Here is a 26,779-nt window from a genome sequence, read left to right as displayed (position 1 = left end):
AGACAAGCAGATCAACACAAGATGCACGAATTTTTCAATTCCTCTAAAATATTTTATGGGCTAATCACTCATGGTGCAGCCCCCCTCCGCTAATCCGACAGTAACTCTCTAATTAAAGACGAAGAATGCATCCTTCAGTGCTGGAGAAAACACTACCAGTTGCTGCTCAACCGAAACACCGATGTGGATGTCCTGACTACCTGACTACCCAGCAGGTCCATCAGCATCCAGAGCTGACCCATCTCAGCTATCATCCATCCCTGAATGAGGTAGCTACTGCCATCAAACAGATGAAAAATAACAAAGCCTCAGGGCCTGATGGAATCCCAGCCGAGGTGTATAAAGCAGGAAGACCTCTGCATATCAGCCGTCTCCACTCTCTCCTGTGGCAACTTCGGCTGGATCTCGCTGCTGTCCGTAGCTGGCAAGATTATCCCCCGAGTCCTCATGAACAGACTTCTTCCTGAGGCGGAAAACTTCCTCCCAGAATCTCAATGCGCTTTAGACCATCACGTGGCACCACTGACATAATCTTTGCTGCCCGCCAGATACAGGAAAAGTGCAGAGAACAGCCTCGTGACCTATACATGGCCTTCATCGACTTAACCAAGGCCTTCGACTCGGTCAACAGGAAAGCCCGCTCAGCCGTTTTGGCCACCAAAATTCATCGCCATTGTGAGGCAACTCCACGGTGGCATGAACGGCAGTGTCCTGCACAACAGCACCCAGTCTACAGTAAGTTCTTCCCCATCCAAACAGGGGTAAAACAAGGCTGTGTATTAGCACCAACTCTCTCTTTTCCATTTTCTTGGCTGCCTTCCTTACTCATGCCAGTGCCAATTTAGTCAGTGGGGTGGACATCCAGTACCGGATGAAGGGTCTTTTCAACATAAGACGACTTCAGGTAGGAACAAAGGTGTCGGCAGCTTCCATTACTGAACTTCAGTATGCAGACGACCTCACTCTTGTTGCTCACACTGAACACGACCTACAGAAGATCCTGAACACCTTTGCATATGCATATGCACAATTTGGTCTTGAGGTGAATGCATGTAAGACTCAGATTATCTTTCAGCCTGCCCCTGGCTCAGCCACACCTCCACCATCCATCCATCTCAACGGAACTACCCTCTCTAATGTTACCCACTTTCGGTATCTCGGCTCCCACCTGTCCACCACCGCGGACATCGACGAAGAGTTTCCACATCGGATCAGATGTGCATCTCAAGCCTTTGGCAGATTCTGTACCCGTGTCTTCAGCTGCAGGGAGCTGAAATTGTCCACAAAGTTGCACGAATATCGAGCAGTGGTCCTCCCCACCCTGCTATATGGCAGCGAGACAAGGGTCACATACAGGGGGCACCTCACGGCACTCCAACTTTCACCAATGTAGTCTACGATCCATCTTCCGAGTTCGTTAAGACAAGAGAACAAATGCCCGTATTCTCGCTGACACCAACTATAGGAGCATCGAGGCTACCATTATCCATGAACAACTATGTTGGACTGGCCATGTTACCAGCAAAGACGACAGTAGACTGCCAAAGCAGCTGCTTTACAGTCACCTCACAAATAGTAAACGTAACCCTGGCAGGGAACTGAAAACGTATAAGGATTGTTTTAAGACAAACCTGAATAAGTGCCAAATCGACCCCCCCACCAGGGAGTCATTTGCTCCACATCGTAACGCTTGGAGGAACACCACACAAGATGATGTCAATATTTCGAGTTTGCCCGACTGCAAACCGAGGCAGACAAGCGCCAGCGCCGGAAAGACGCTGCCGCCGCCCCTCCCGCCGCCCCTCCTGCACTAGATGTAGCCCTCCACGTGTGTAACATCTGTGGACGGCCCTGCCGGTCCCGTATCGGCCTCTTTTAGTCACCTCAAAACTCACTAACCTACAGTAGGTGACATCCCTAATAACTCATATCATTGTATCATAGCTGGATGATCGTCATACTCGATTCCGAGTGACAGCAAAGTAGTAAGTTTGTTTATATTTAGTCTATAATCTGTATACCATCACAACTCCTGTATATAGAATCATACAAACAGATTTAATACAAACTATATAGATTACTACCTCTCATACTTATCATGAATATTATAAGAAGATTTAACATAAAGATTAACTAAGGAAGATTTATTTCCCCTCATAACATCAAGGTCTCGTTAATTCACCTCCTGTGTTTCTATTTCACGGTGAAGGTTAGGTTAGGTTAGGTTAGGTTAGATCACACCACAACACTTAAGAGGCTAAAAGCTCCATCCTCTCTCCTACTGACCATGGGAAACATCACCTGCAGATTCAACTATTTTTTACTTCCCGAAAAACAATGATCACCATAATCATCTTTTAACTTATCACACACGCACACACTAACACTCACGATCAAGGAATCATTGAAATATTTATTTATTTCCACTGTTACCCACACTATACCACGTAATCATCACCATCATCATCATCAGCATCATCATCGTCACCATCATCATCATCACCATCATCACCATCACCATCATCATCATCATCATCACCATCATCATCATCACCATAATCATCATCATCATCACCATCACCATCATCATCATCATTATTATCACCATCATCATCATCACCACCATCATCATCATCATCATCATCACCACCATCATCATCATCATCACCACCACCATCATCATCATCACCATCATCATCATCATCATCATCATCATCATCATCACCACCATCAACTTCATCATAATCACCATAATCATCACCATCACCATCATCATCACCATCATCATCATCATCATCACCATCAACATCATCATCACCACCATCAACATCATCATCATCACCATAATCATCATCATCATCATCACCATCATCATCATCATCACCATCATCATCATCACCACCATCAACATCATCATCATCACCATAATCATCATCATCATCATCATCATCTTACAACCATTTTCAAAATATAATATTAACCATAGAGATTAAAGTATTATCATAAATACTCCCACCACCAGGTAATACTCTCCTATCCACCCTCAACATGTAAATCACCACGAAATCACTTGACTCTACGATGCGATTGACTGTGATTTGACTGTAATTTACTATGCTCACACGACTAGACCGGGATCTACACTCCTATCATTTTAACTCATCTGGATGTCATCATTAAGTTTAAAGAGTCATGATAACAGTAAAAAATTATATAAATATCAGTCATAATCAGTAAAGGTAGACGTTAATTACACAGGTATTTGCTAGGTGTCAGGTATCAGGTGTCAGGATCATGTGTTGAATTTTGACTAAATATTCATGTTTTTCTGGGGGGTTTTTTATATTCAGTGAGGACAGTGACCCTGAGGCGATGACGTCAAGCTAAGACTTTCCATCTGATAATCGCACACACACACACACACACACACACACACACACACACTGCACTGTTATCAACAAGGTTATTGCACTAGGGCTGCCCACCAACCTGGTCTCATGGCTCACTGATTTCTTGAGTGGACGTCGTCAGGCAGTGAGGTATCAGGGCTTGGTCTCCACATTCCAACACCTCACCTGCGGTGTTCCCCAGGGGACCAAGATGGGACCACTGTGCTTCCTCATCCTGATCAACGACGCTCTATCGGACACTCCTCACAGGTGGAAATGCGTGGATGACTGCACTGTGGGGGTTTCAGTGGACAACACTGCACCAGACTACTCATAGCTACAAGGCACCCTGGACAGGCTACAGGCATGGACTAAGGAGAACAAGGTCACCATCAACCACACCAAAACCGTAGTCATGCACATCAATACCGCCACCACTCCAGTGCAAGCCCCAGCAGTCACAGTGGGTGCCCATCCTCTCCAGCTGGTGCAGTCTGCCAAACTCCTGGGTGTAACTATAGACAACAAACTTGACTGGAAGGCCAATGTAAATAACACAGTCAAGGCAGCCTCGTACCATCTCTACATGCTACAACGACTTAGATCACTTGGAACACCCACGCCAGAGCTGAGGACCATCTACAACGCCTTTATTCTCCCCAAACTAACGTATGCGTCACCAGCCTGGTCGTCGTCTCTCAACTCCACCCAACAATATCAGGTAGAGAAGGTACAGAAAAGGGCCTGCAGAATCATGCTCAGTGCAGAATACTCCGGCTACACCAACGCTCTCTCCACCCTGGAAATGCCATCCCTCAGTGACCTCCACCACCAAGCACTGGAAAGGTTTGGCAGCCAACTATTGCACCACCCTCGTCATCGCCACCTCCTGCCACCGGGAGCCCCCCGCCCACCTCGCGCAGTCCGCCAATACAACAAAATTCAGCCCATAAGAGCCCTCACCGATGGATATAAGAATAGCACCATCCCATCTATTGTTAAAATAATAAACAACTCCTGATTTATGTACTGTACAGCCCTGTAAATGTATTCAATGCATATTATATCATTATGTCTAAATCAAATGTAGGTCTGTATATTTTCAGCCACCGGCTGCAACTCTATTAATAAACCGTTTATTATTATTATTATTACTATTATTTTTACACACTCTTTCACACACACACACACACACACACACACACACACACACACACACACAGTCTTAACTATTACCAATCACGTGTCACCCGGGCATAATAGCTTCACCTGTGAGTTAATACCTATCCTCATATCACCAGCAGCAAGAGTTGAAGAAAATTTTCCCCAATAGATGGTAATTAAGTTACACCTATATTATATGTGAATCAAAGTTACCTCCCAAAAGTTATTTATATTGAACAATGGTTTAGTTATACTAAACAATGTTTAAATTATACTAAACAATGGTTGAAGTACACTAAAAAATGCTTTAATTATACTAAACAATGTTTTAAGTGTACTAAACTTGTTGATATCTTCACCAATACATTTCCATCGAAGAAAATTAATAAATTTGTATATTAGTTAAACACAAATAGACTGGGAAATATATTAATCCGTTTTATTAAAGTTACAGTATAAACCATATTCTGTGAAAATATACTGTGGATATTTATACTTTTCTACTTTCTGTTCAGTATATATGTAGTATGTCAGTCTTGTTCTCGGCTAGACAGGCAGTTCCATTAACAGTAAAGAAAAAAATATTAGTGCCTACGTGTGGCTCACTCCGTAGTATGACTTCTTATCAACATAAAAACTGATCAGGCTTAAAGTATTATAGTCCTAAACGAGGGATAATTCGATACAATAATAAGAGGCGTCCTGTAGTGAACTAGATCTACTTTCTATATCATTTAGATCATCACTGTGTTGTCTTAGATGCTATAGCCTGTGTTCCAACGACCTGTAACTATTCATTGTGAGTCTAACTATCGCCTGAATATTAACGCGTCATCACACAAAGGATTGGCGGAGAAAAATCCCAGTTTAGTGTAGAAGCAGCAAAAAAGTTTTACGTGTGACGGTGGAGCTGTGTGAGTTCTTCCTAATCTTATGATATTTCTAAAAACTTGTCGCTAGATACTCTTGTTAAACCAATTTCTTAACTGTTAATTAAAATCGAAAGTCTAGTTTTTATATACTGTATATATCTCCTTGTATTTAATGTTTTATTATTGATCTAATGGGTAGTGTTTTTACTTTTTAACGTTAGGATTAATTTTACAATAAGTACTTTCGTGGTTATTTGGTGATAGTTGAGTTGGAGAGGATTATCCTATTTCATGGTGTGGTTTTCTCCCTCCGTTGGGGCAAAAAAAAAAAGAAGCAGGAAAAAACCTGGTAGACCCTGGAGTTTAAGTATAAGTTGTTAGGGGGGAGGGGGGAGGGGATAGTAACACTTCGGGATGGCAAGTTGAGGGTGAGGAGGAGTATATATATGTCTGGCGAATTGTGTCTCGCCACCACACCTTGACGGATCCCCCACCTGCCTACTGCTGCCTCATCAGCCATGGTTAGTGTCTCCTGTCCTCCCCGAGTAACGTCTGGAAACTAAATTTTGAGATTTTACTTTTCATTTTCTGAATATCTCTATAGTGAAATGGTTATGTGTGCGTCAGTGTTTCGGTTTACGTACAATGCGCGGTGCAGCAGCCGAGTGGATACAGCGCTCGTCTCCTATTATAAAGGGTATCTGGCTTTAGCCCGGGACACCCTCAGTTCACCCACTTGTGAATGGGTACCTAACGTTACAACTGAAAATTTGAAAGCGGTCGAGTGTAATGTCGGATATACTCCCTCCTTGTATACCGAACAAAGTTTTAAGGAACAGAGTGCTGTATCCACACTACCCCTAACATGACTCCCTATCACCTAACCTCTTTCTTCAACTGCAATAAAGTGACGATCACTTTCTCCCCAATACATCTTCAGTGTCTCCTCCAGCCAGCTCCTCTCACATGCTCTAAACTTGTTGTTGTTTTCTGTGTGTCTACAAGTCTTCCCTCAACTGTCTCACACTGACCACCTGACATACTCCACCTCATGTCTCCCTCATCCCCCCACACCTCCTCTGTCACGCATACAGTAACTCCAACCATTTCCTTTTACTATAACAAATTAGTCGTTCGTGTTCTTTTTCCCGTGATTCTCTTATTCCTTCATTCACTTCTTTATATGTTCATTATATCTCTTTATCTTTCAAGTTAAATAATTAATTACTTTCATCTTCATTGTATTCTTCTCCTGTTGTTCACTAAGAAGTTGTCACAAGGTGGACCAACAGACCTCCAGCTGCCTCGACTGATAAACTGACTCAGGTTCTTTGTTACAGAGAGTCGTGTTGTTTTTCTTCCTGCTGGTGTCAGCCGTCGCCGCCTTTTCGTTTGGCGATGACGGACTGTTTGGGGATGATGGCAGCAGCTTTGGACTCCTCGGCGGCGGATATGACGACGGATTCGGTCACGGGCGCCATCAAAACAGCGGTGAATACGGTATCCGGAAACTGTCAAGTTTTCATGGTGCTGGAAAGATTGGACTGCTGGGTAAAACCGCTAAGGTGCTGAAGAAAGTCAAAATGGGGCTCCTCCTTGGTCTCCGTGAGTATTGAACAGGAAATATCTTGTCTTGGGCGTTGGTTATCCTTCACTTATTCCTCTGACTGCCTCGTTTAGCAAAGTCTTGGAAAACAAGTGGGTGCAGGTCTTGCCTTTTTTCCCAAAGGTCATTGGTTAGAACCTCAGTTTATTCTCAGTGTATCGCCAGCCCTACCCATTGTAATTTCTTCGTTTACATATATATACAGGCATACATGTGGCAGTGTGTATGTATAATTATGCATGTGGGTGATGTCTAATGCTAAACAGCTAATATTCTCTTCACACACACACACACACACACACACACACACACACACACACAAAATGCAGAATCAACATCCAATTGAGGAATAAATATCTTTTAATTCACATATAATAACATGAAAAAAGTCGACACCTTAAAACCAGCATCAAAATAATAATAATTGTCTTGTGTTTCTCCTCAACAGTCAAGCACTGAGCTGGTGGTCGGCATCTCGGAGTCACAGTTCGCGTCTTAACTCCCAGAAGACTGTAAGCTCCGGCTCAGTGATTGAAAGCGGCTGTGGTCTCTTGAACTTCTTAAAATTTAATTATCTCTAACTTTATATTTTCTTGTTTCTGGAGTTTCAATAAACCTTCCTCATTGGTCAGTCATGTGATTGGGGCTTATACTTGTTATTATACTTCAAGACTCACAGTATTATGATGTTTTGAACTAAGAGACAAGTCAAGCTAAAATTACGTGACTCTCTACTGTATAATATCTTCTCTTTCTTAGTTAAAAAATGTATATAGAAATGTATTTTTACTTTATTCTGAAGATCAAGATGTTGTCGTCGTTGGTAATTTCTTGTTCTTAGTTAACTAGTCATTTTTTTTATATGCTTTTGTACCAAACCTTTGTCACCATATTTCACTGAGTTACTTTCTTGAACTTTCTTGGAATTTATAAATGCTCTTCTATGAATAATAAATAGAAAGTGTTATTTCAGTAGTCATTCTTATATCCCCTTCCTTCACAAGTATTGGTAATGTTGGAGCGTTTCCGTAACTGTATTCCTGAAATATACTGTAATTAATAACTTCTAATGACGTCATAATGCGCACAGAAAGAGATGATGACTATAGATTAACAAGGTATATAACAGTGTAGGTATAACAAGGTATATATTCCGGTTGACTTTTAAAACATTCAGTTTAGACTACAATGGAGGTTCATTCTCTCGTCTTCTCTCAACTCATCCAATGGTTTAGTGACTTACTTCAGATTCCTAAGACGAACATTTTCTCTTTGTCTTTGCCTCCCCCCCCCCCCCCCCATCACCAGAGGGCTCCCTTAAAGACTGTGAGACTCTATGAAAATTTATGGTTACACTGAATATCAACAAGGCTTCAGTGTAGATAACATACATCTCTTGTTCTTACTCAGTGTGGCATTTTGTATTGCAATTTACTTACTCTCGGGAAAACAGTTGCGATAGGCCTATACACAGTCATTTGTAAGAAAAAGGTGACATATGTAACCCTTTCATTTACGACCTCCAGAATACCAAAAACATTCGTCATTTTATTAATTAATATTCAAGAGTCATATTATTCATTAATATTCAGATAATAATATTCAAGAGTTATTCATCATTAACAATAGCAAGATTTTTTTATATAGTAAATAAAAGTCATATTGTTAAACGCCTTGAAAGAAAGAATTTAATCATCCCTAAGTTGTATGGTATTAAAATGGTCGACACATCATCAATGGTCTGTCGAAAACCCAACAATGGTCGACACTCCAACACTGGTCGACACCTCAACAATGGTCGACACCTCAACAATGGTCGACACCTCAACAATGGTCGACACTCCAACAATAGTCGACACTCCAACAATGGTCGACACTCCAACAATGGTCGACACTCCAACAATGGTCGTCACTCCAACAATGGTCGACACTCCAACAATGATCGACACTCCAACAATGGTCGACACTTCAACAATGGTCGACACTTCAACAATATCAAAATGGTCAACACCTCATCAATGGTCTGTCGACAAAAAACAATATTCGACACTCCAACAATGGTCGACACTCCAACAATGGTCGACACCCCAACAATGGTCGACACCCCAACAATTGTCGACACCACAACAATGGTCGACACTCCAAAAAATGATCGAAACTCCAACAATATCAAAAAGGTCGACACCTCATCAATGGTCTGTCGACACCCCAAAAATGGTCGGCACTCCAACAATAGTCGACACCTTATCAATGGTCTGTCGACACTCCAACAATGGTCGATACTCCTCGGATGAGCCACAGGACCAACACACTTATACACATCCTCAAAAGTTTCTGGTCCGTTTTACTGTGGAAAAATTATTTTCTTGTTCAGGTGAAAACACGTGACAAAAACTAGTGCACCTTTACCCACCTAGAGGACCTTCTGTTGAGAGAGTGAGTAGGGTTAACGACGAAAAATAAACTCGTATTCATCTGAGTCAATTGAGTGTAGAAGGTCTTATTTTCTCCGTGAGTGAGTGAGTGAGTGAGTGAGTGAGGTGAGTGAGAAGACCACGTATTGAGCAGATAAACAGTTGACTGATGGGACCGAGCGTAACACTCTGGCCCAAAATACGAAAATATCACACAACAAAACTTTACTGCCATATAAAACTTTTACCCAGTGAGAGTTGTCTCATTTTAAGACCCAATGTCAAAAGAAAGGTGAAAGCTCAAAGTCATAAGTGAAAATGACTTATAAATATAATCACAACCTATTGACCCAGATCACCAAATATGACATAACAATACTTTTTCTAAGTGGTAGTCGTCTCGATTTCAATTTTCAAAGGTCAGAGATATAGTGTGTAACACATTGTAAGTTTGACAGCTACTCTCTCTCAAATGTCTGTCTTGTTAAGGTAGTTCATTGAATAGATGATTGTCACACACACACACACACACACACACACACACACACACACACACACACACACACACACAACACTCTTCGATTCACATATTCCAATCCCTCTGCACTTCACACCCAATACCTAACCTAATCTAACCTAACCTAACCTAACCTCCTCCTCATCATACACACACCAACTGGTTTCAAAGTACTGAATCATCACAACCAAATAAGTACTTCAAAAAAATTGTTCCTGGTACATATGACTCCTTCAACCTCACTCTGCAAAACATCTTCTAAATTCTTCCTCTTGTCTTCCATACAGTCTCTCTTCTCCACTCTTAAAACTGCATCATCTTAGTAACTAGTCAATACAGTTTCTATCTCATGTAATTATTTTCTTACTCTCTCTCTCTCTCTCTCTCTTCACCTATCATTCTGTTTATCCATTTGTATTTCTATTTATCTTTGTCTTTCTACTTATCTTTCTATCTATATAACTACCTTTTATATCTTTCTAGAGAGGCCCTGAGAATTTTTTAGTGTATTTTGTATCTTAAAAGGGACTTGGGAATATCTAAGTGTAACAAGTGCACCTATAGAGTTATTAAGGCCGCGTTACCTTGATATTTTACCTGCATTAACACCTTGGTCATTTCATCCTTATGTGGTCACCCTACCTGTTATACCTGCTTGAGAAAAACTCGTTAGTCATTGCATTATACTTTATCTAGATACTTGGACAGACACACGTCATGATAAACAATAAACTTATTTTCGTTAGCCTTCCAAGTTGACTAATCATGGCGTGGTTGGCGTGGTTCTCTGCCTTGTTATTCATTTTAGGATTCCTCTTATTCCACGTTCAGGATGATCACTTGCAGAAGCACTTAGTTCCTCCATAGAGAGCCCGAGATAGGTCTTGCTGCTCACACCCTCCTTCAGCCTCCTTCAGCTCTCCTTCAGCACCTCAGACCTTCTACAGGAACCCAACTGCGTGGAGCAAACCGTAGAAAATTAATATGTAGGATAAATGTTATAGATTAATTCTGTCACTGTATTAATACACTTTGATTTGCAAGTTGTATGTTATGATGTGATGAGATTTGTCAGGAATTTCTTGAACAAATTATGTGTAAGGTTAGAGTGATGGCTGGGTTGGGTTGGGTTGGGTTGGGTTGGGTTGGGTTGGGTTGGGTTGGGTTGGGTTGGGTTGGCTTCGGTTGGGTTGGGTTTTAGAATAATTCTTTAGCGACATCTACTCACGAAGCTTAAGAAATCCAAGCTTGAGTTCAATTATGAAATCCAAGGCTTTAGATAAGGAATCTTTCGTTTGTTCTGTATCACTGACGGATCCAGGTTCTGACTGAAGATTTTTCTTGTTACTTCCGATGTTGAAGTTTATATATGCTTCTTTACCCTTCCCGTTGCTGCCGAGTGATAGGCCGGGCTTCTGGACATTCGTGTTGCTGCTGTCGAGAATACCCAACTTGTCTTTATCAATTCCTAACCCGGAGGTGAGTGTCAGCACCCCGGCCAACACCACAACAACGGACTGGATGTACTAAAAATAAAACACAAATCATTATACTAACAGTCAATCAAATTTAATTATATTTATTTATTGAGAATTATATGAACAGTGGAATATTTTCTAAGATAATAATGTATTGATTAAGTATATGAAGGTCAGATTCAGTAGTGCTGGTATTATTGGCTCCTGGTGAGTCAGTCTTGTTGTGGTTCAGGTGGGAGCCGCAAGAGGGGGTAGTGTGTGTGTGTGTGTGTGTGTGTGTGTGTGTGTGTGTGTGTGTGTGTGTGTTTTGGTAAGTTAAACTTTGTAAAGTCTCCCACTTTGAGTCATTAATCTTTATATTGTGGAAGACCATTACCTTAGAGTTATTTTCTGAGTGGAGTGGAAAATGTTTACATGTGAATGGTGTACAGGTATACAGTATAAAGTTATGACGTCACCTATATTGTTATCAATGGACATAAATCATAACAAGAAAAAGCCACGCCTTTTTCTTAAAAGAACTTGTGAAGCTCTTATTCCTTCCTCAGGTTGGTGGAGAGACTTAAACTATATCAGCGGTTTGTGTATACCAAGAGAAACTTATATATTACCTTCCGTACTTTAAACTTCCCTCAGAACACCAGCGTATGTTTCTTGCCTTAACTCGACCCCAGGCACGTCACCGACTCTCAGCTAACATTCATCATCACATCTCTGTCTAGTCACACAGGATAGGCTCGTGCCAGTATCACTCTACACACCTACATACCACAGTGAACTCGACGAGATACTTACAGCTTACCTTCCTATCATGAACAGATGTAGTGTTACCTGCTCTCTGTAAGTGCAGTGCCCAGAGGCGGCCAAAGTGAAAAGAAAAACGAAGAAAGAATTTTGTTCAACCACTTTCACAAGTACATCTTGATGCTCAGTAAAAGGTACTCAGTAAGTGTCTCCTTGTAAAAGTTACTTGATCATTTCCATTCATTCCCTGCTACTAAAGGTACAGTACTCTTCAAGTTTGGATTACATATCACCCTTTACAATTCATCATCTTACTCTTCCAATAACCTAACCTAAACCTCCCTCTTTCACATGATGTTAGGGAATGTCTCCAGGCTACTTAAGTTGGACGACTTCCTCCTTCGACCAGATAGCAATGGTGACTTAGACCTAATCAGATGAAGAGGTTCTTCAAGCACCAGTTACGGGAGAGAAGAAGCCTGAATAACCTGAATCCGGTAGAACAAGAGAGAAACTGAACTAACCATAACTCCTGCGGGGATGGGACGTGAGGGAGTGTGTGTGTGGTTGGTTTACCGCACCGTCACGAACTGGTTGCCTAACGAATGTCCTCACAATAAATAGGACACTAAGTACCACACTCTTCCTCCCCTCCCTCCCTCGACCACTCCCTATAACTGACCCTCCCTCCCCTTCCACCACCACCACTAAATCTGAACCTCCCTCCTTCCCTCCCCAACCACCCCTTACCTCCTCCTCCTCCTACCCTCCCTCCACAACCACCCCTTCTACCTCTTCCCTCCCTCTCCCATCACCCCTCCCCCCATCTATTCTTGACCCTCTTTCTTGTATTCCTCAGCAGTTCATTGTATTTATGTATGTATGTGTGGTCATGTCCGTCTTTTTTATGAGATGCCTGAAAGAACTCCCATTGTGTTCCTTCTGAGGAGGAAACACAATGATAACCTGCGTCCCTGAGTGATCTCCAAGTCTGATAATTTACTCATATGAATATTAACTTGAGTAGAAAGGTAAATAGATTAATAATGTAATAGATGTATTGAATTGAATTGAATTGAAATACAGATACAGAGTGGATAATAATACCAATATTAACATGGCTGAGCCAGTTGAGAACCTGAGCTCTCTTTTAGGCACCTAATATATAATATACATTTATCTCAAGGAAGTATTATGTAACATTTAGTATCATCTGGAATAGTACAATAGCATGGTGGTAATAACAACATCTCATAATGTTACCACGGTTATCACTTCAATATTTATTAATTTTATTTATTTATTATTTATTTTTTTTTTTTTAATCTATATTATAGATGAATACATATACTGTACACCGAGTATACATAAGTAAGATTTTATATCTGGTGTTTGTTGGGGTATGCATACTTATGTTTGTATAGGAGTGTTCTTATATCATATTCAGTGCCGGATTTAGACCTGTGGAGGCCCATGGGCAGCCTCTTTGGGGAGGCCCCCCTCATTATAACTACCCAAGAGGGTGGGGTGGCGAGTGAAGCGAGCCTAAACATCTGGGAGTTCCGGGGGGCGTTGTAAGCCCCCCGGGAAAATTTTGAAATTTGAACACTTCTTTGGAGAATTTTGAAGCCATATATGTTTGTGGAATTCTAAATATATTATTAGCAACACAAACAATAGCATTCATTAAAAATATACAGTTCATAGGAAAACCAGGTATTCATGAATTTCAAGGAGTAGCTAGCCTAATTTCTATCACGCTTCTTGCTGAACATAGTTTACGTGATGGAATAGATATGAATTTTAAAGAATGAAAATAAAAATAATCCAAATGAATAAGCAAATAAATAAAATATTGTAATATGTGGAGGTCCCCAGATTGTGGAGGCCCCTGGGCAGCTGCCCACTTTGCCCACTCCTGAATCCGGCCCTGATCATAGTTTGCAACACACACACACACACACACACACACACACACCGCGGCGCCTTACACGACCTTGATGGTACTGTAAGTTTTTTTTTTATTACCAGAAGACAAAAAACTCATATTACATCGCATTTAAACATCTCCCGGAAATACAATGAAATTGTTTGTCTTGTTTTAAACGTTAAGTATAAGTATGTAAGAGACGGGGAAATAAATATCTGTTAAGTGTTGTTGTTTCAAGGTAATTCTGTCTATCTTATTATTCTTTTAAGCGCTTGGGTTGGGTTGGGTTGGGTTGGGCTGGGTTGGGCTGGGTTGGGTTGGGTTGGGTTGGGTTGGGTTATTTATTCAAAATCATAAAATAAAGAAATATTTATTAACACTTACATAAATTCACCAATATCTCGTATGCACAATAGCAGACGATAAGTCACGTGTGGCCCCGGAATAAACACATTCCTTATACAATCTTCAACGACACACCTTAATGATGTTTTGTTATTTTTTTTATTCGTTATCAACAATAGTGGTCAGTTTTACCCCTTCCTCGTTTTCTCTGAACACAAACTTCTTTCTCACATTTTTAGTTTTACTTTTTATGTTCCTCTTTGACATTATCCTCTCTTAGTTACCGTTAAATTGAACTAAATGTTAATGTTTTGCTACAAATTACCTGTTCTTGTCCTAATCCACGTGAGTTACCTTGATTGTGTTGGAGCTCTCAGGAAACACATGTCTTGATGAGGCTCGAGTGTGCAGTGCCTGTCGGGGTGGTGTTGGTGAAGGAGGCTCACAGCTTGAAGACTTTGGCCACTCCTGAAGATACGACGTCGAGTGTCTGATATTAGTGGTGAGTTATAATTATTATTTTTTAGCAGAAGCAGCAGCAGCTGTACTAGTAGTCATTATTATCACTGACGCTTGACAGATCCTGATAAATCCTAGGAGGGATTGATAAAATTTCTCTGCCATACTAACACAGGACTCCGTTTGTTTTGATGCTGTTAAAAGGTCCACCTTATTTGGCTTATTCCTCCACTCCCTCACCTTTCCCTCCCCCTCCTCCCTCTCCCCGCCTAATCTTCCGCTGTCCTTCTACCCCCCTCCCCCTCTTTCCTCCTCCTTCTTCTACTCCTCTTTATCCTTCTACTCCCCCCAATCTCCCATGTCCTTCTACGCCTACTCCTCCCTCTCCCCACCCAATCTTCAATGGTTCTTTTTTCCTGGTCCTCCTTCTCCTCCCTCCTCTTCCTCTTCCTCCTCATCCTCCTCTTCCTCCTCCTCCTCTTCCTTCCTCCTCCCTCCTCCTCCCTCCTCATCCTCCCTCTTCCCTCCCCGTCCTCCCTCTCTCCCTCCTCCTTCTCATCCCCCTCCCTTCCTCTTCCTCCTCCTCTCCTCCCCCTCCTCCTCCCCTTTCCTCATCCTCCTTCCTCCCTCTTCCTCCCTCCTTCTTCTCCTCCTCCCTCCTCCTCCCCCTCCTCATCCTCCTCTCCTCCTCATCCTCCCTTCCTCCTCCCTCCCTCCCTCCCTCCTCATCCTCCTCTCATCCTCTTCTTCTCATCCTCCTCCTCCTCCTCCTCCTCCTCCCTCTTCCTCCCTCCCTCCCTCCTCCCTCCTTTCTCATCCTCCTCTCTCCACCCTCCTTCTTCTCTCCCCCCTCCTCCCCTTCTCCCTCATCCTCCCCTTCCCTCATCCTCCCTCTTCCCTCCCTCCCCTCCTCCTCCTTTCTCCTTCATCCTCCTTCTTCTCCTCCCCTCCTCCTCCTCCCCATCCTCCTCTTCCTCCTCATCCTCCCCCTTCCCTCCCTCCTCCCTCCTCCCTCCCCATCCTCTTCATCCTCTCTTCCCTCATCCTCCTCCTCCTCCCTCATCCTCCTCTTCCTCATCCTCCTCCCTCCTCCTCCTCATCATCCTCCTCCTCCTCTTCCTCCTCCTCTCCTCCTCCTCCTCCTCCTCACATAAACAGGTCTCCCCTGACCCATTCATCAACATCTAAAAAATTGCCATTTGGCTAGCCCACGCCAACCACAGCCAAATGCTTCCCACTTGGTCTTGGCACCCAGCTAGTAGTGGCTGTGTGTACGTGGCCTGACAGCCCACCTTAGCCATGTAGTGGTTGTGTGTGTACGTACTGACAGCCCACCCAGCCAGTAGTGGGCTGTGTGTACGTACTGACAGCCCACCCAGCTAGTAGTGGGTTGTGTGTGCATGGACAGACAGCCTGGCTACAGCTAGTAGGTAGTGGGCTGTGTGTACGTACTGAGCTCACCCAGCTAGTAGTGGCTGTGCCGTACTGACAGCCCACCCAGCAGTAGTGGTCAGTAATGGCTTCGACAGCCCACCCAGCCAGTAGTGGGCTGTGCAGGCTGACAGCCTGGCACCAGCTAGTAGTGGGTTGTGTGTACGTACTGACAGCCCACCCAGCTAGTAGTGGGTGTGTGTACGTACTGGGACAAGCCCACCCAGCCAGTAGTGGGTCAGGTGTGTACGTACTGACAGCCCACCCAGCCAGTAGTAAGCTGTGTGTACTGCACTGACAGCCCCACACACAGCTAGTGGGCTGTGTGCATGCACCGGGACAGCCTACCCAGCTAGTAGTGTGGGGTTGTGTGTGTCACCTGACAGCCCACGTTAGTAGTGGGCTGTGTGTACGTACTGACAGCCTTGTGCTTAGTAGTGGGTTGTGTGGCCGTACTGACAGCCCACCCAGCTAGTGTGGGTTGTGTGTACGTACTGACAGCCCACCCAGCTAGTAGTGGGCTGTGTGCATGTACTGGACAGCCCACCCAGCTTGTAGTGGGTTGTGTGTACAGCATTGACAGCCCACCCAGCTAGTAGTGGTTGTGTGTGCTGTACTGACAGCCACCCAGCTAGTAGTGGGTTGTGTGTGCATGCACTGACAGCCCCACCCAGCTAGTGGTGGGCTGTGTGCACTGGACAGCCCACCCAGCCAGCAGTGGGTTGTGTGTGTACGTACTGACAGCCACCCAGCTAGTAGTGGGTTGTGTGTCAGAGCTGACAGCCCACCCAGCTAGTGGTGGGGTTGTGTGTATGTACTGACAGCCCACCCAGCTAGTAGTGGGTTGTGTGCATGGCCTCGACAGCCCACTCAGCTAGTGGTGGGTTGTGTGTACGTACTGACAGCCCACCCAGCTAGTGGTGGGTTGTGTGTACGTACTGACAGCCCACCCAGCTAGTGGTGAGTTGTGTGTACGTACTGACAGCCCACCCAGCTAGTGGTAGGTTGTGTGTACGTACTGACAGCCCACCCAGCTAGTGGTGGGTTGTGTGTACGTACTGACAGCCCACCCAGCTAGTGGTGGGTTGTGTGTACGTACTGACGTACTGACAGCCCCAGCTAGTGATGGGTTGTGTGTATGTACTGACAGCCCACCCAGCTAGTGGTGGGTTGTGTGTACGTACTGACAGCCCACCCAGCTAGTGGTGGGTTGTGTGTATGTACTGACAGCCCACCCAGCTAGTGGTGGGCTGTGTGTACTGACAGCCCACCCAGCTAGTGGTGGGTTGTGTGTACATACTGACAGCCCACTCAGCTAGTGGTGGGTTGTGTGTCCGTACTGACAGCCCACCCAGCTAGTGATGGGCTGCGTGTACGTACTGACAGCCCACTCAGCTAGTGGTGGGCTGTGTGTACATACTCACAGCCCACCCAGCTAGTGGTGGGTTGTGTGTACATACTGACAGCCTACCCAGCTAGTGGTGGGTTGTGTGTACATACTGACAGCCCACCCAGCTAGTGGTGGGCTGTGTGTACGTACTGACAGCCCAACCAGCTAGTGATGGGTTGTGTGCATGTACTGACAGCCCACCCAGCTAGTGGTGGGTTGTGTGTACGTACTGACAGCCCACTCAGCTAGTGGTGGGTTGTGTGTATGTACTGACAGCCCACCCAGCTAGTGGTGGGTTGTGTGCACGTACTGACAGCCCACTCAGCTAGTGGTGGGTTGTGTGTACGTACTGACAGCCCACCCAGCTAGTGGTGGGTTGTGTGTACGTACTGACAGCCCACCCAGCTAGTGGTGAGTTGTGTGTACGTACTGACAGCCCACCCAGCTAGTGGTAGGTTGTGTGTACGTACTGACAGCCCACCCAGCTAGTGGTGGGTTGTGTGTACGTACTGACAGCCCACCCAGCTAGTGGTGGGTTGTGTGTACGTACTGACAGCCCACCCAGCTAGTGGTGGGTTGTGTGTACGTACTGACAGCCCACCCAGCTAGTGGTGGGTTGTGTGTACGTACTGACAGCCCACCCAGCTAGTGGTGGGTTGTGTGTACGTACTGACAGCCCACCCAGCTAGTGGTGGGTTGTGTGTACCTACTGACAGCCCACCTTGGTAGCTGAGAAATTTTTGTAAGTTGCTGGAAGTTGTACTTACCCCAGACACCAACACCTACTCACCCCTAACACCACCTACTTACCCCTAACACCACCTACTTACCCTTGGCATCACCACCTACTTATCCCTGACACGACCTACTTACCACTAACACCACCTAATTTCCGCTGTCATCATCACCTACTCACCCCTAACACCACCTACTCACCCCGACACCAAAACTGCTTCACGTGTACCTGTTGACCTGGCAGAAATTATGTCTGTCAAGGTGTGAGCTAAATTACCTCCCTATAACCATTGTGATAATTATTCTTTCAAGATTATAGAGTTTGTCACTGTCGAGATGTATAATTGTGATAAAGTTCATTTTTGTTTGTTTGTTGTTTTGCTTCAACACTTATTAAATAATGAGAAAAGTAATTTGGTTGTTTTTATTATTGGGAATTTTATACTGTAAGAATATTTTAGAGTAATATTATCGCTGGAATGTTTTGGAAATTGAAATCATATAAAAATAAATCGTGTGGAATAAACTGGAAATAAAATTCTTAGAAATAAACTTTTATATGAACAAAAAGTATATGAAATTGTTAACTAATATATGGTGACCCTGTGTATTATATTGTGCACTAGAACTATTTATTTTCATTTATAAACATCTATTGTTATTTATAAAACAATGGTATGATGTCTGGAGCAAAACAAGGTGAATGCATTGATGAATCAGGAAGTCACTATGGTACGGGAATGCTAAACATATGTAACAGTATCGTGTATCTTTCTGTTACTTGTTATTTTCTGTTACTTTCTGTGTCCTTGATCAACAGCTTAAAATACCATAAACATCATAACAGGTGACAGATTCCTAACATTAGACGTAAATATAACGTTAGTTAACACAAACAAATAAAATCTACTTTGTTGGTGGTGTTAGTGTGGCGGCGGCCTCCCTCAACCCACCCTTCCTGATAGTCCACCACCTGCGTCATTAGATTTTCTCTTGGGAGGTGAAGGACAGCCAGGCTAGCAAGACCAATATATAAACCAGCACGAATTTTTCTATCTCACACATCCCTTCCCACAAGCCACAAAAATGGTCAGTCTATCCTCAAAGGCCTCTTCTAGATACCTAAGTGAATATTCCATGTGTTGATAAGTGAAATTATCTTTTTTCAACGTATTCTCTTTCTCCTCTACAGCGTTTTCTCCTCGTTGTGTTGCTGGTGGCGGCTCTGGGGCTCAGTGTGCTGGCCGCCCCGGCAGAGTTAGAAACTCATCACAGAGAGGCCAGAGGTGTTGATCTCGTTAGCAAATTTATCGGAGGATTAAAACTAGGACTGCTGGCTGGAACGAGTAAGTATAGTTAACGAAGAAACCAGAGATGCTGTTTGTTATGGTCTCTCTCTCTCTCTCTCTCTCTCTCTCTCTCTCTCATTTTTTTATATACATCAAAATAATTCCGATACCGTAAGTAAAAACTCTACAGTATTAGATTCTTTACACAGATGCAATATAAACTTTTTTCATGTTATCTTGAAGCTCTACATACTGTTGTCTCTTGTAGCATTTGATTTTGTATATAACTTTTCTTGCTGTTTGAATGTGAATGTCGAGTAATGGTGTCCTGTGTCTTTCATTCCAGTAAAAGGAATTGCTGTGAGGTAAATATTGGTGACTCTACCTGGTCGTCTTCGTGTTGTAGGTCAAGCTTAGTCAAATTAAGCTTCTTAGTAACCTGTCTCAGTGTTTGTTTTCCTTTATTTACAATCACTCACAGAAGCTATATCGCCCTCTCCTCCTGAACCACGAACCTGAGATTCAGACTCGTGAACCCGAAGCAGTAAACACATGTATTATTCTGTTCATAAATGCTTCGGATTCACGATTCTTAATCTCAGGGTTTGTGGTTCAGGAGGAGAGGGCGATATGATTTTATGGGCGACTGTACTTTAAAATACGGAAGAACTTTAAAGAGAAGACGATAATATAACATGACTTTAGGAAGAATAATATATTTTGTCATGAATTTTCTCTGAATTTTTCAATCAGTAATAATTTAATGACATTTTATTTCTTCATATGGACAAAAAAAATTCTTCTAAATTTCAAGTATATTAAAAATTTCTCTTATGGTTTTTCTGAAAAGTGTGTTAACCCGTTTTTATCAAATTACTTGAAAAACTTTCTATTTCGTTTATTTTACATTACTCTTACTATAAAGTATTTGGTATCACTCTTTATCAAATTAAATGTTGTTCCCCTTATCTCCAAATTAATTCAAATATATAAATATACAAAATCATCAAAATTATATAATTTCTTACATTAAGTTCCAAGTCAACGTTAATAAAATCACAAATTTCTTCTCATTGAATGGCAAGTAATTTTTATATGTATGTTTCCTTCCAGCAAAGTGCCTAAAGTAGCCGTCATCAGCACCGACACCGGTAGACGTGGATATTCATACTACTAGACCAACACCTTCACACACACAATGGCCATTATGTGGTTTTTGTATAATTATTTTACTTGAATACCAATAAAACAAAATCATAGAGAGATAAGTGATTATTTTCTTCTGGCCCGTGAGGTGTGTATGTCTACCATGATGAGGAATACGTATATATCCATGCATGCGTTCATGCGTAGGCAATATATGCGTGTACACACACACACAATGACCACAACCGCTACAGGTCCCTTCGCAATCAATTCATCCGTGAAATATGCACTACAAAGAAGTCCCACTACCCAACCAAAGTGAAACACCTGAAGCAGACCAACAACTGCCAGTGATATGGTAAGCTTAAATAACTCTGTGGACTAAACAATAGGACACACCCCCTCCTCTTCCTTAGCCATCTCACTAATGGTGACGCAGCATAGCAATCAAACAACCATTTCGCAACTATATGGCAGACGCTTCCCCTGCTTGACACAACCAGTCTCCCTGCTTACCTACCAGCCTCCTTTCCCACTGACTTAGTAAAAGAATTTGAAGTAACAAAACGTCTGGACAAACTGAAGATAAAGCGCTCCACCACCCCCATTGACTTACCAATGAAACTCTACAAGGAGTTCTCCCTAGAACTAGCTAAACCCCTCTGCTCCACCATCAATGCTTCCCTCAGCCAAGCAAGATGCGGAGCTGACTGGAAGACTTCATTTGTGTCACCAGTGCCCAAGTCAACCAGCTGTGACCCATTGCCATTACCCCTAATACCCAAGCTTAATCTGTGAAAGTTTCGTGTTTGACTGAGCTTATGCTGATATTGCAGGCGCCATAGATCCTCAGCAATTTGGCAATATGAAAACTTCCTCCACCACTCACTGTCTAGTCAGCTTTTTCGACTACATATACCGCCATCTGGAAAAACGAAAAACGTCTGTGGCTGTCGCCTTCATTAACTTCACCAAAGCATTTGACCACAGTTTACTCATCAACAAAGCTATCGACCTCGGGTTTCGAAGAAGTCCTATACCATGGCTCACAGACTTCCTTAGTGACCGACGCCAAGCTGTACGCTTCCGAGGGGCTGTCTCCACCTTTCAGTCACTCACCTGTGGCGTCCTCCAAGGCACCAAGATGGGACCCCTATGCTTCCTTATGCTTATCAATGAAGCCCTCAGAGAAACCTCTGCTCGCTGGAAATATGTCGACGACCCCAACATTGGGATCAGTGTAAACAACTCGGCTCCCGACTATACCGCCCTCTGGGAGTTATTGAACAGTCTCCAAAATTAAGCCACCAACAACCACGTCACCATCAACCATACCAAGACCATGGTTTTGCACATCAACCTCTCCTCCGACGTTGTCCCACCCCCTTCCATTACTTTAGGCCCCAACACACTCCAGGTTGTAGACTCCACTAAGCTCCTCGGCGTCACTATACAGGTAGATAACAAACTAAATTGAAAACACACGTCAGTGAAGTTATCAAATCCTCCAGTTTTCGTCTCCACCTCCTCCGCCGTTTTTTTTTTTTTTTTTTTAGGTGAAGGTGGGGAAAGAATGGAAGGCATGCTGGGGCTCAAGGCACAACCAGACATGAGGGATGGAGAAGTCACAACATATAGTCGTGGGGGGAAAGGTTGGAAAAGAAGTTTAATGAGTTAACCAGAGGAGGACAACACCCCTTGTTTTACATATTACAGAGTTTGTTGGCTAACTAAGCTAACCTAGGATTTAGAATGAGGTTGCACAATGGTTATTTTAGTAGACAATGACTAGATTGATTTTACAATTACAAGTTTATTAACAGTCCCTCGGAACTCCTGCGCCCGAGCTCCTCAGTGTTTACTCAACATTCATACTTCCTAAGCTCACCTATGCCTCCCTGCCTGGTTTTCCTCCCTAAATGCCACACAACGTAAACACCTAGAAAAAGTCCAAAAGAGGGCATGCAAGATTATTTTCTCCCTTTCCTACTCCACATATCAAGAACAACTCAACACACTGACCCTCTCGGCTCTCTCTGACCATCACCATGACCTCATCTGCAAATTTCGTGAGAAGCTTCTGCACCATTCTCGATACCGGCTCCTACTACCACCCGAGATCCCTCGTCCGCTAATTACTGTTCGACGCCACAACCGCATCCAGCCCATACGAGCACGTACTGTTCGCTATAAGAACAGCCCAGTCCCAACCATTGTAAAAAATATCAATAACTCGTAATCAACCAGTGTATTCACTCACAGTCAATCTTACCAATTTGCACTGTTACTATGTTGAAATGCCCTGTAATATAACCTTCTCCCAACCTAGTTATTATATATCATATTTTTATCACTTATGTTACTTGTATATTATTTGTCAATCAAGAGACCCATTCCCCAATAATGTAACTGCATATTTTCAGCCTTCCGGCTGCCATGCTCTTTCAATAAACCGTTAATTATTATTATTATCATCTAAACACACACACATATATATATATATATATATATATATATATATATATATATATATATATATATATATATATATATATATATATATTATATATATATATATACTATATATATATATATATATATGCAAGTAAATCACTGTAGGTGCGCGTGATCTAGGTATATGCTGATAACCACAAGCTAGTCTGTACTCACCCCTGAAGATGTGAATTACACGAAAGCGCTTGGGAACTTCGTGTTTTCTTCTTTCCTTGTGGTTATCAGCATATATATATATATATATATATATATATATATATATATATATATATATATATATATATATATATATATATATATATATATATATATATATATAAAAGGCGGCCGTATATAAATGACAATAATTGAGTTAATCATAGCAACAGAGAGAGGAACGTTTGCCACTCCTCAGTTCAAGGAGGACAAGTGTGCAGTGATGAGTGCCCCTGAGACCTCACTTGGGCAGGTAGGCCCTCAAGGCGAATGAGGAAGGATACATAAAGGTAGATACAGTAACATAACCTTAGTAACTATGTAAGGGTTTGAGAGTGAATATGTAGGCCTCTGTGTTGTATATGAGGTCCTTAGAATCACAAGCCGCAATGCCAATTTTTAAAAAGTGAGAAGCAAGCCCCTGAAGTTTTTCGTTTGTTACTCCACAACCAATAAAGATATCGAGGTGGAGTTTGTTTTATTTTGAAGATATTTGTTGTACAAGTTTTATGCACGAGTGTCATGCATCACGGCCCATGTGTCCCAGACGCGCGCCCATTGGCCGAAGCAGGTCTACTCGCTGAGTCATTTGCTCAGCTGGGTGACATGCGCCAGTCATTGGCTGCTATAAAAGTAAGACGAGGCCGCAAATCCAAGCTCCACAAGAATACGTTGGTACTAATAACTCGATTTTCCCCGTGGTGGCGCTTGCGGCCTTGTGATTCTGAGGCCCTCATATGATGAGGTGAAATAACGTCGTGTTTAGACTGAAGGCTTACTGGAACTGGTCACATTATCTTGTTCCTAGTTATGATACCTAACGGGTTACTCCATGAACATCTAGCCACTGCCACACCCACCCACACCTCCCCAGCACTACCTTGCGACACACCTGAACGAAAGACCTTCACTGTGTGGCCTGCTATTTTTCCTTCAACTTTATGTTTAGTCATATATGATAACTTTCGTCTTTTTTGTTTATAGATTACAAACACAAAATTTAAGTTTATGTGCTCTTTCGTAGTCTCTAGTTCATACAGTAAATATAATAGGATACAATAAACCTCAGATTAATTTACAATCCTGGAAGTTTATTATGAATGGCCAACAGTGCCTTGACAGCGAGGATCCCACCACAGACGTTCGCTGCCCCCCACCACCACCAAGGCCAGAAGAGGCTTTGTGAGATGTGGCACCTCTGTGGAATGTTTATCTAGCATCCTTAGTCTAGTTACTACTGTGAGGTTCCTTAGGGTCATTCTGGGAGTTTTAATAACATTTAAACAAACTCAGCTGACACATCTCACCAGTCACTCTACCATATAAGTGCAGGCGACTGTGCTGTACACATCACACGTTCAGAGACTGAACTCCTACTCTCTCTAGATCACGACACTAGAATGTTAGGTTAGGTTGTAGTGGATTTCTCCCCGACAAACGCTGTTTGTCGCTGAGTAGCCGACCCCGCGAATTCCCCAGTGTATGCCTCGTGGTCTGGGTCAACCAGCGCCACCATGCATCACGAGGTCAACTACTAAGCCACGCCTACCCCCGCTATTTAAGACCTGACCTCGTGGTGACCTCACCCTTCTTCTAGCTACAGCCGCAGCAAACAACACCACCTCCTCCGCCGCTGCCTGGCAGCCCTCGCTCCCGCCAGCGAGCATGGCGACCCACAAGCTGTCCTCCTCTGAGCACCCTCACCAGCCAGCTCTCTCTACATCACGCTTGTAAACACGCTGCCACTTCCCAGCACCAAGCTGCATTGTATATTCAATACAACATGTATACAGAGAGCAAATTGTGAGTTTCCTTTCTCCATCCCATCCTGAGTGTGAACCAAACATCCCACACCCCACAAGGTAATTATGCTATTGTTTACTAAATCCTTAACCGATAAACATACACTTGGGTTTATTACATTACATTATAATATATCACAAGTTAAAGCAATGGTCTATGTCACAGTGTTGGTTGGTCCTTTGGGTAAACGATGTCATGTATGATTCTTATCGACTCATACAGGTGTAAGTTGACTATTGACTCATACAGGTGTGAGTTCAATAATCCTACTCACCACTCTAAAAGTGTGTAAATATCTAGCAAAAGAAACACTGGCTTCTACAACACTAGCTGAAGATGTCACTAACAGAGGCATCTTGTCCTATCCTTCACCTTGTACAAAATCAACAACTAAATCGATTATAACTTTGTCTAAGCAGCGTTGTTGTAAAGAGCTGAAGGACCAAGAAGCTATATAGAGCACCTCTCATTTCTCCCACTCATATCCTACGCCTCACCCACAAAAAAAAAGTTGGAAGTATAAAAAATAAAAGGACTATTATCCATGTCTTGTGAGCGTAAAGATCCGTGAAGTAAAGACGAGAACAATGTGTTATTAAAATTAACGACTACAGCAACCATTACACCTATACTGTAACATTTGATGTCATTGCTTCCGCCCACCCCACCGCCCACACCATCACCCACATCATCTACACCACCGCCCAAATCGCCCACGCCACCGCCCACATCACCCACACCACCGCCCACATCGCCCACACCACCGCCCACGCCATCTACACCACCACCCACACCACCCACCTCACCGCCTCACCTACACCACCGCCCGCCACCGCCCACGCCATCTACACCACCACCCACACCACCACCCACATCACCCACACCACCAGGCTCGACAGACTCTTTAACCCGGCGATGGTGCTGTTTTTGTTTCTGGCTATCAACTTTCTATGTTTGGTAAGTTCAAGGTGTATGTGTCTTTGTGTATCGCCCTGACCTTCCTCCCAGGTGTGTGTCAACTGTCTACCTCCCTGACCTGACATATTCCATGACTTACTTTAGTTATAAATAGCTGATCTTTAATACTAAAGGCATTATATTTCAACTAGATAACGAACTATTGTGCATAGTCAACAACAAACATATTTCACCTCAGTAAACTAACTTAAGGTTTTCAGCCAAACAACAATGTGTCTTATCATCTCTTCATGTGACAACACGAAAACAGTCAACACTGATACCAAAAGATGGTCTGAGTTGGTATTGTGTTAATCATCTCCAGCACCATCCTGGCCATCATAAACCAACAACTCATCTCGACACAACACCTAACATCAGGAGGAGGGTGAAGACTTATG

General features: G+C 43.1%; 1 protein-coding gene across 1 annotated transcript; it reads right to left on the bottom strand.

Annotated features, from left to right (window-relative positions):
• Nucleotides 1-10,635: 10,635 nt before the first annotated feature.
• LOC121864847 lies at nucleotides 10,636-12,792 on the bottom strand. The gene is made up of 3 exons (XM_042364011.1): nucleotides 12,709-12,792; nucleotides 11,191-11,488; nucleotides 10,636-10,917 (listed from the first exon to the last, which is right to left on the bottom strand). Exons 1-3 carry the CDS (start codon nucleotides 12,709-12,711, stop codon nucleotides 10,904-10,906), a joined length of 315 nt encoding a protein of 104 aa, XP_042219945.1. The 5' UTR covers nucleotides 12,712-12,792; the 3' UTR covers nucleotides 10,636-10,903.
• Between the last annotated feature and the right edge of the window lie 13,987 nt (nucleotides 12,793-26,779).

This window comes from Homarus americanus, unplaced genomic scaffold (genome assembly GCF_018991925.1).
Source record: "Homarus americanus isolate GMGI-L3 unplaced genomic scaffold, GMGI_Hamer_2.0 scaffold46273, whole genome shotgun sequence".
NCBI lineage: Eukaryota > Metazoa > Arthropoda > Malacostraca > Decapoda > Nephropidae > Homarus > Homarus americanus.
Note: the sequence above shows the minus strand (reverse complement) of the source record. Positions and strands in the feature narration are given on the sequence as shown.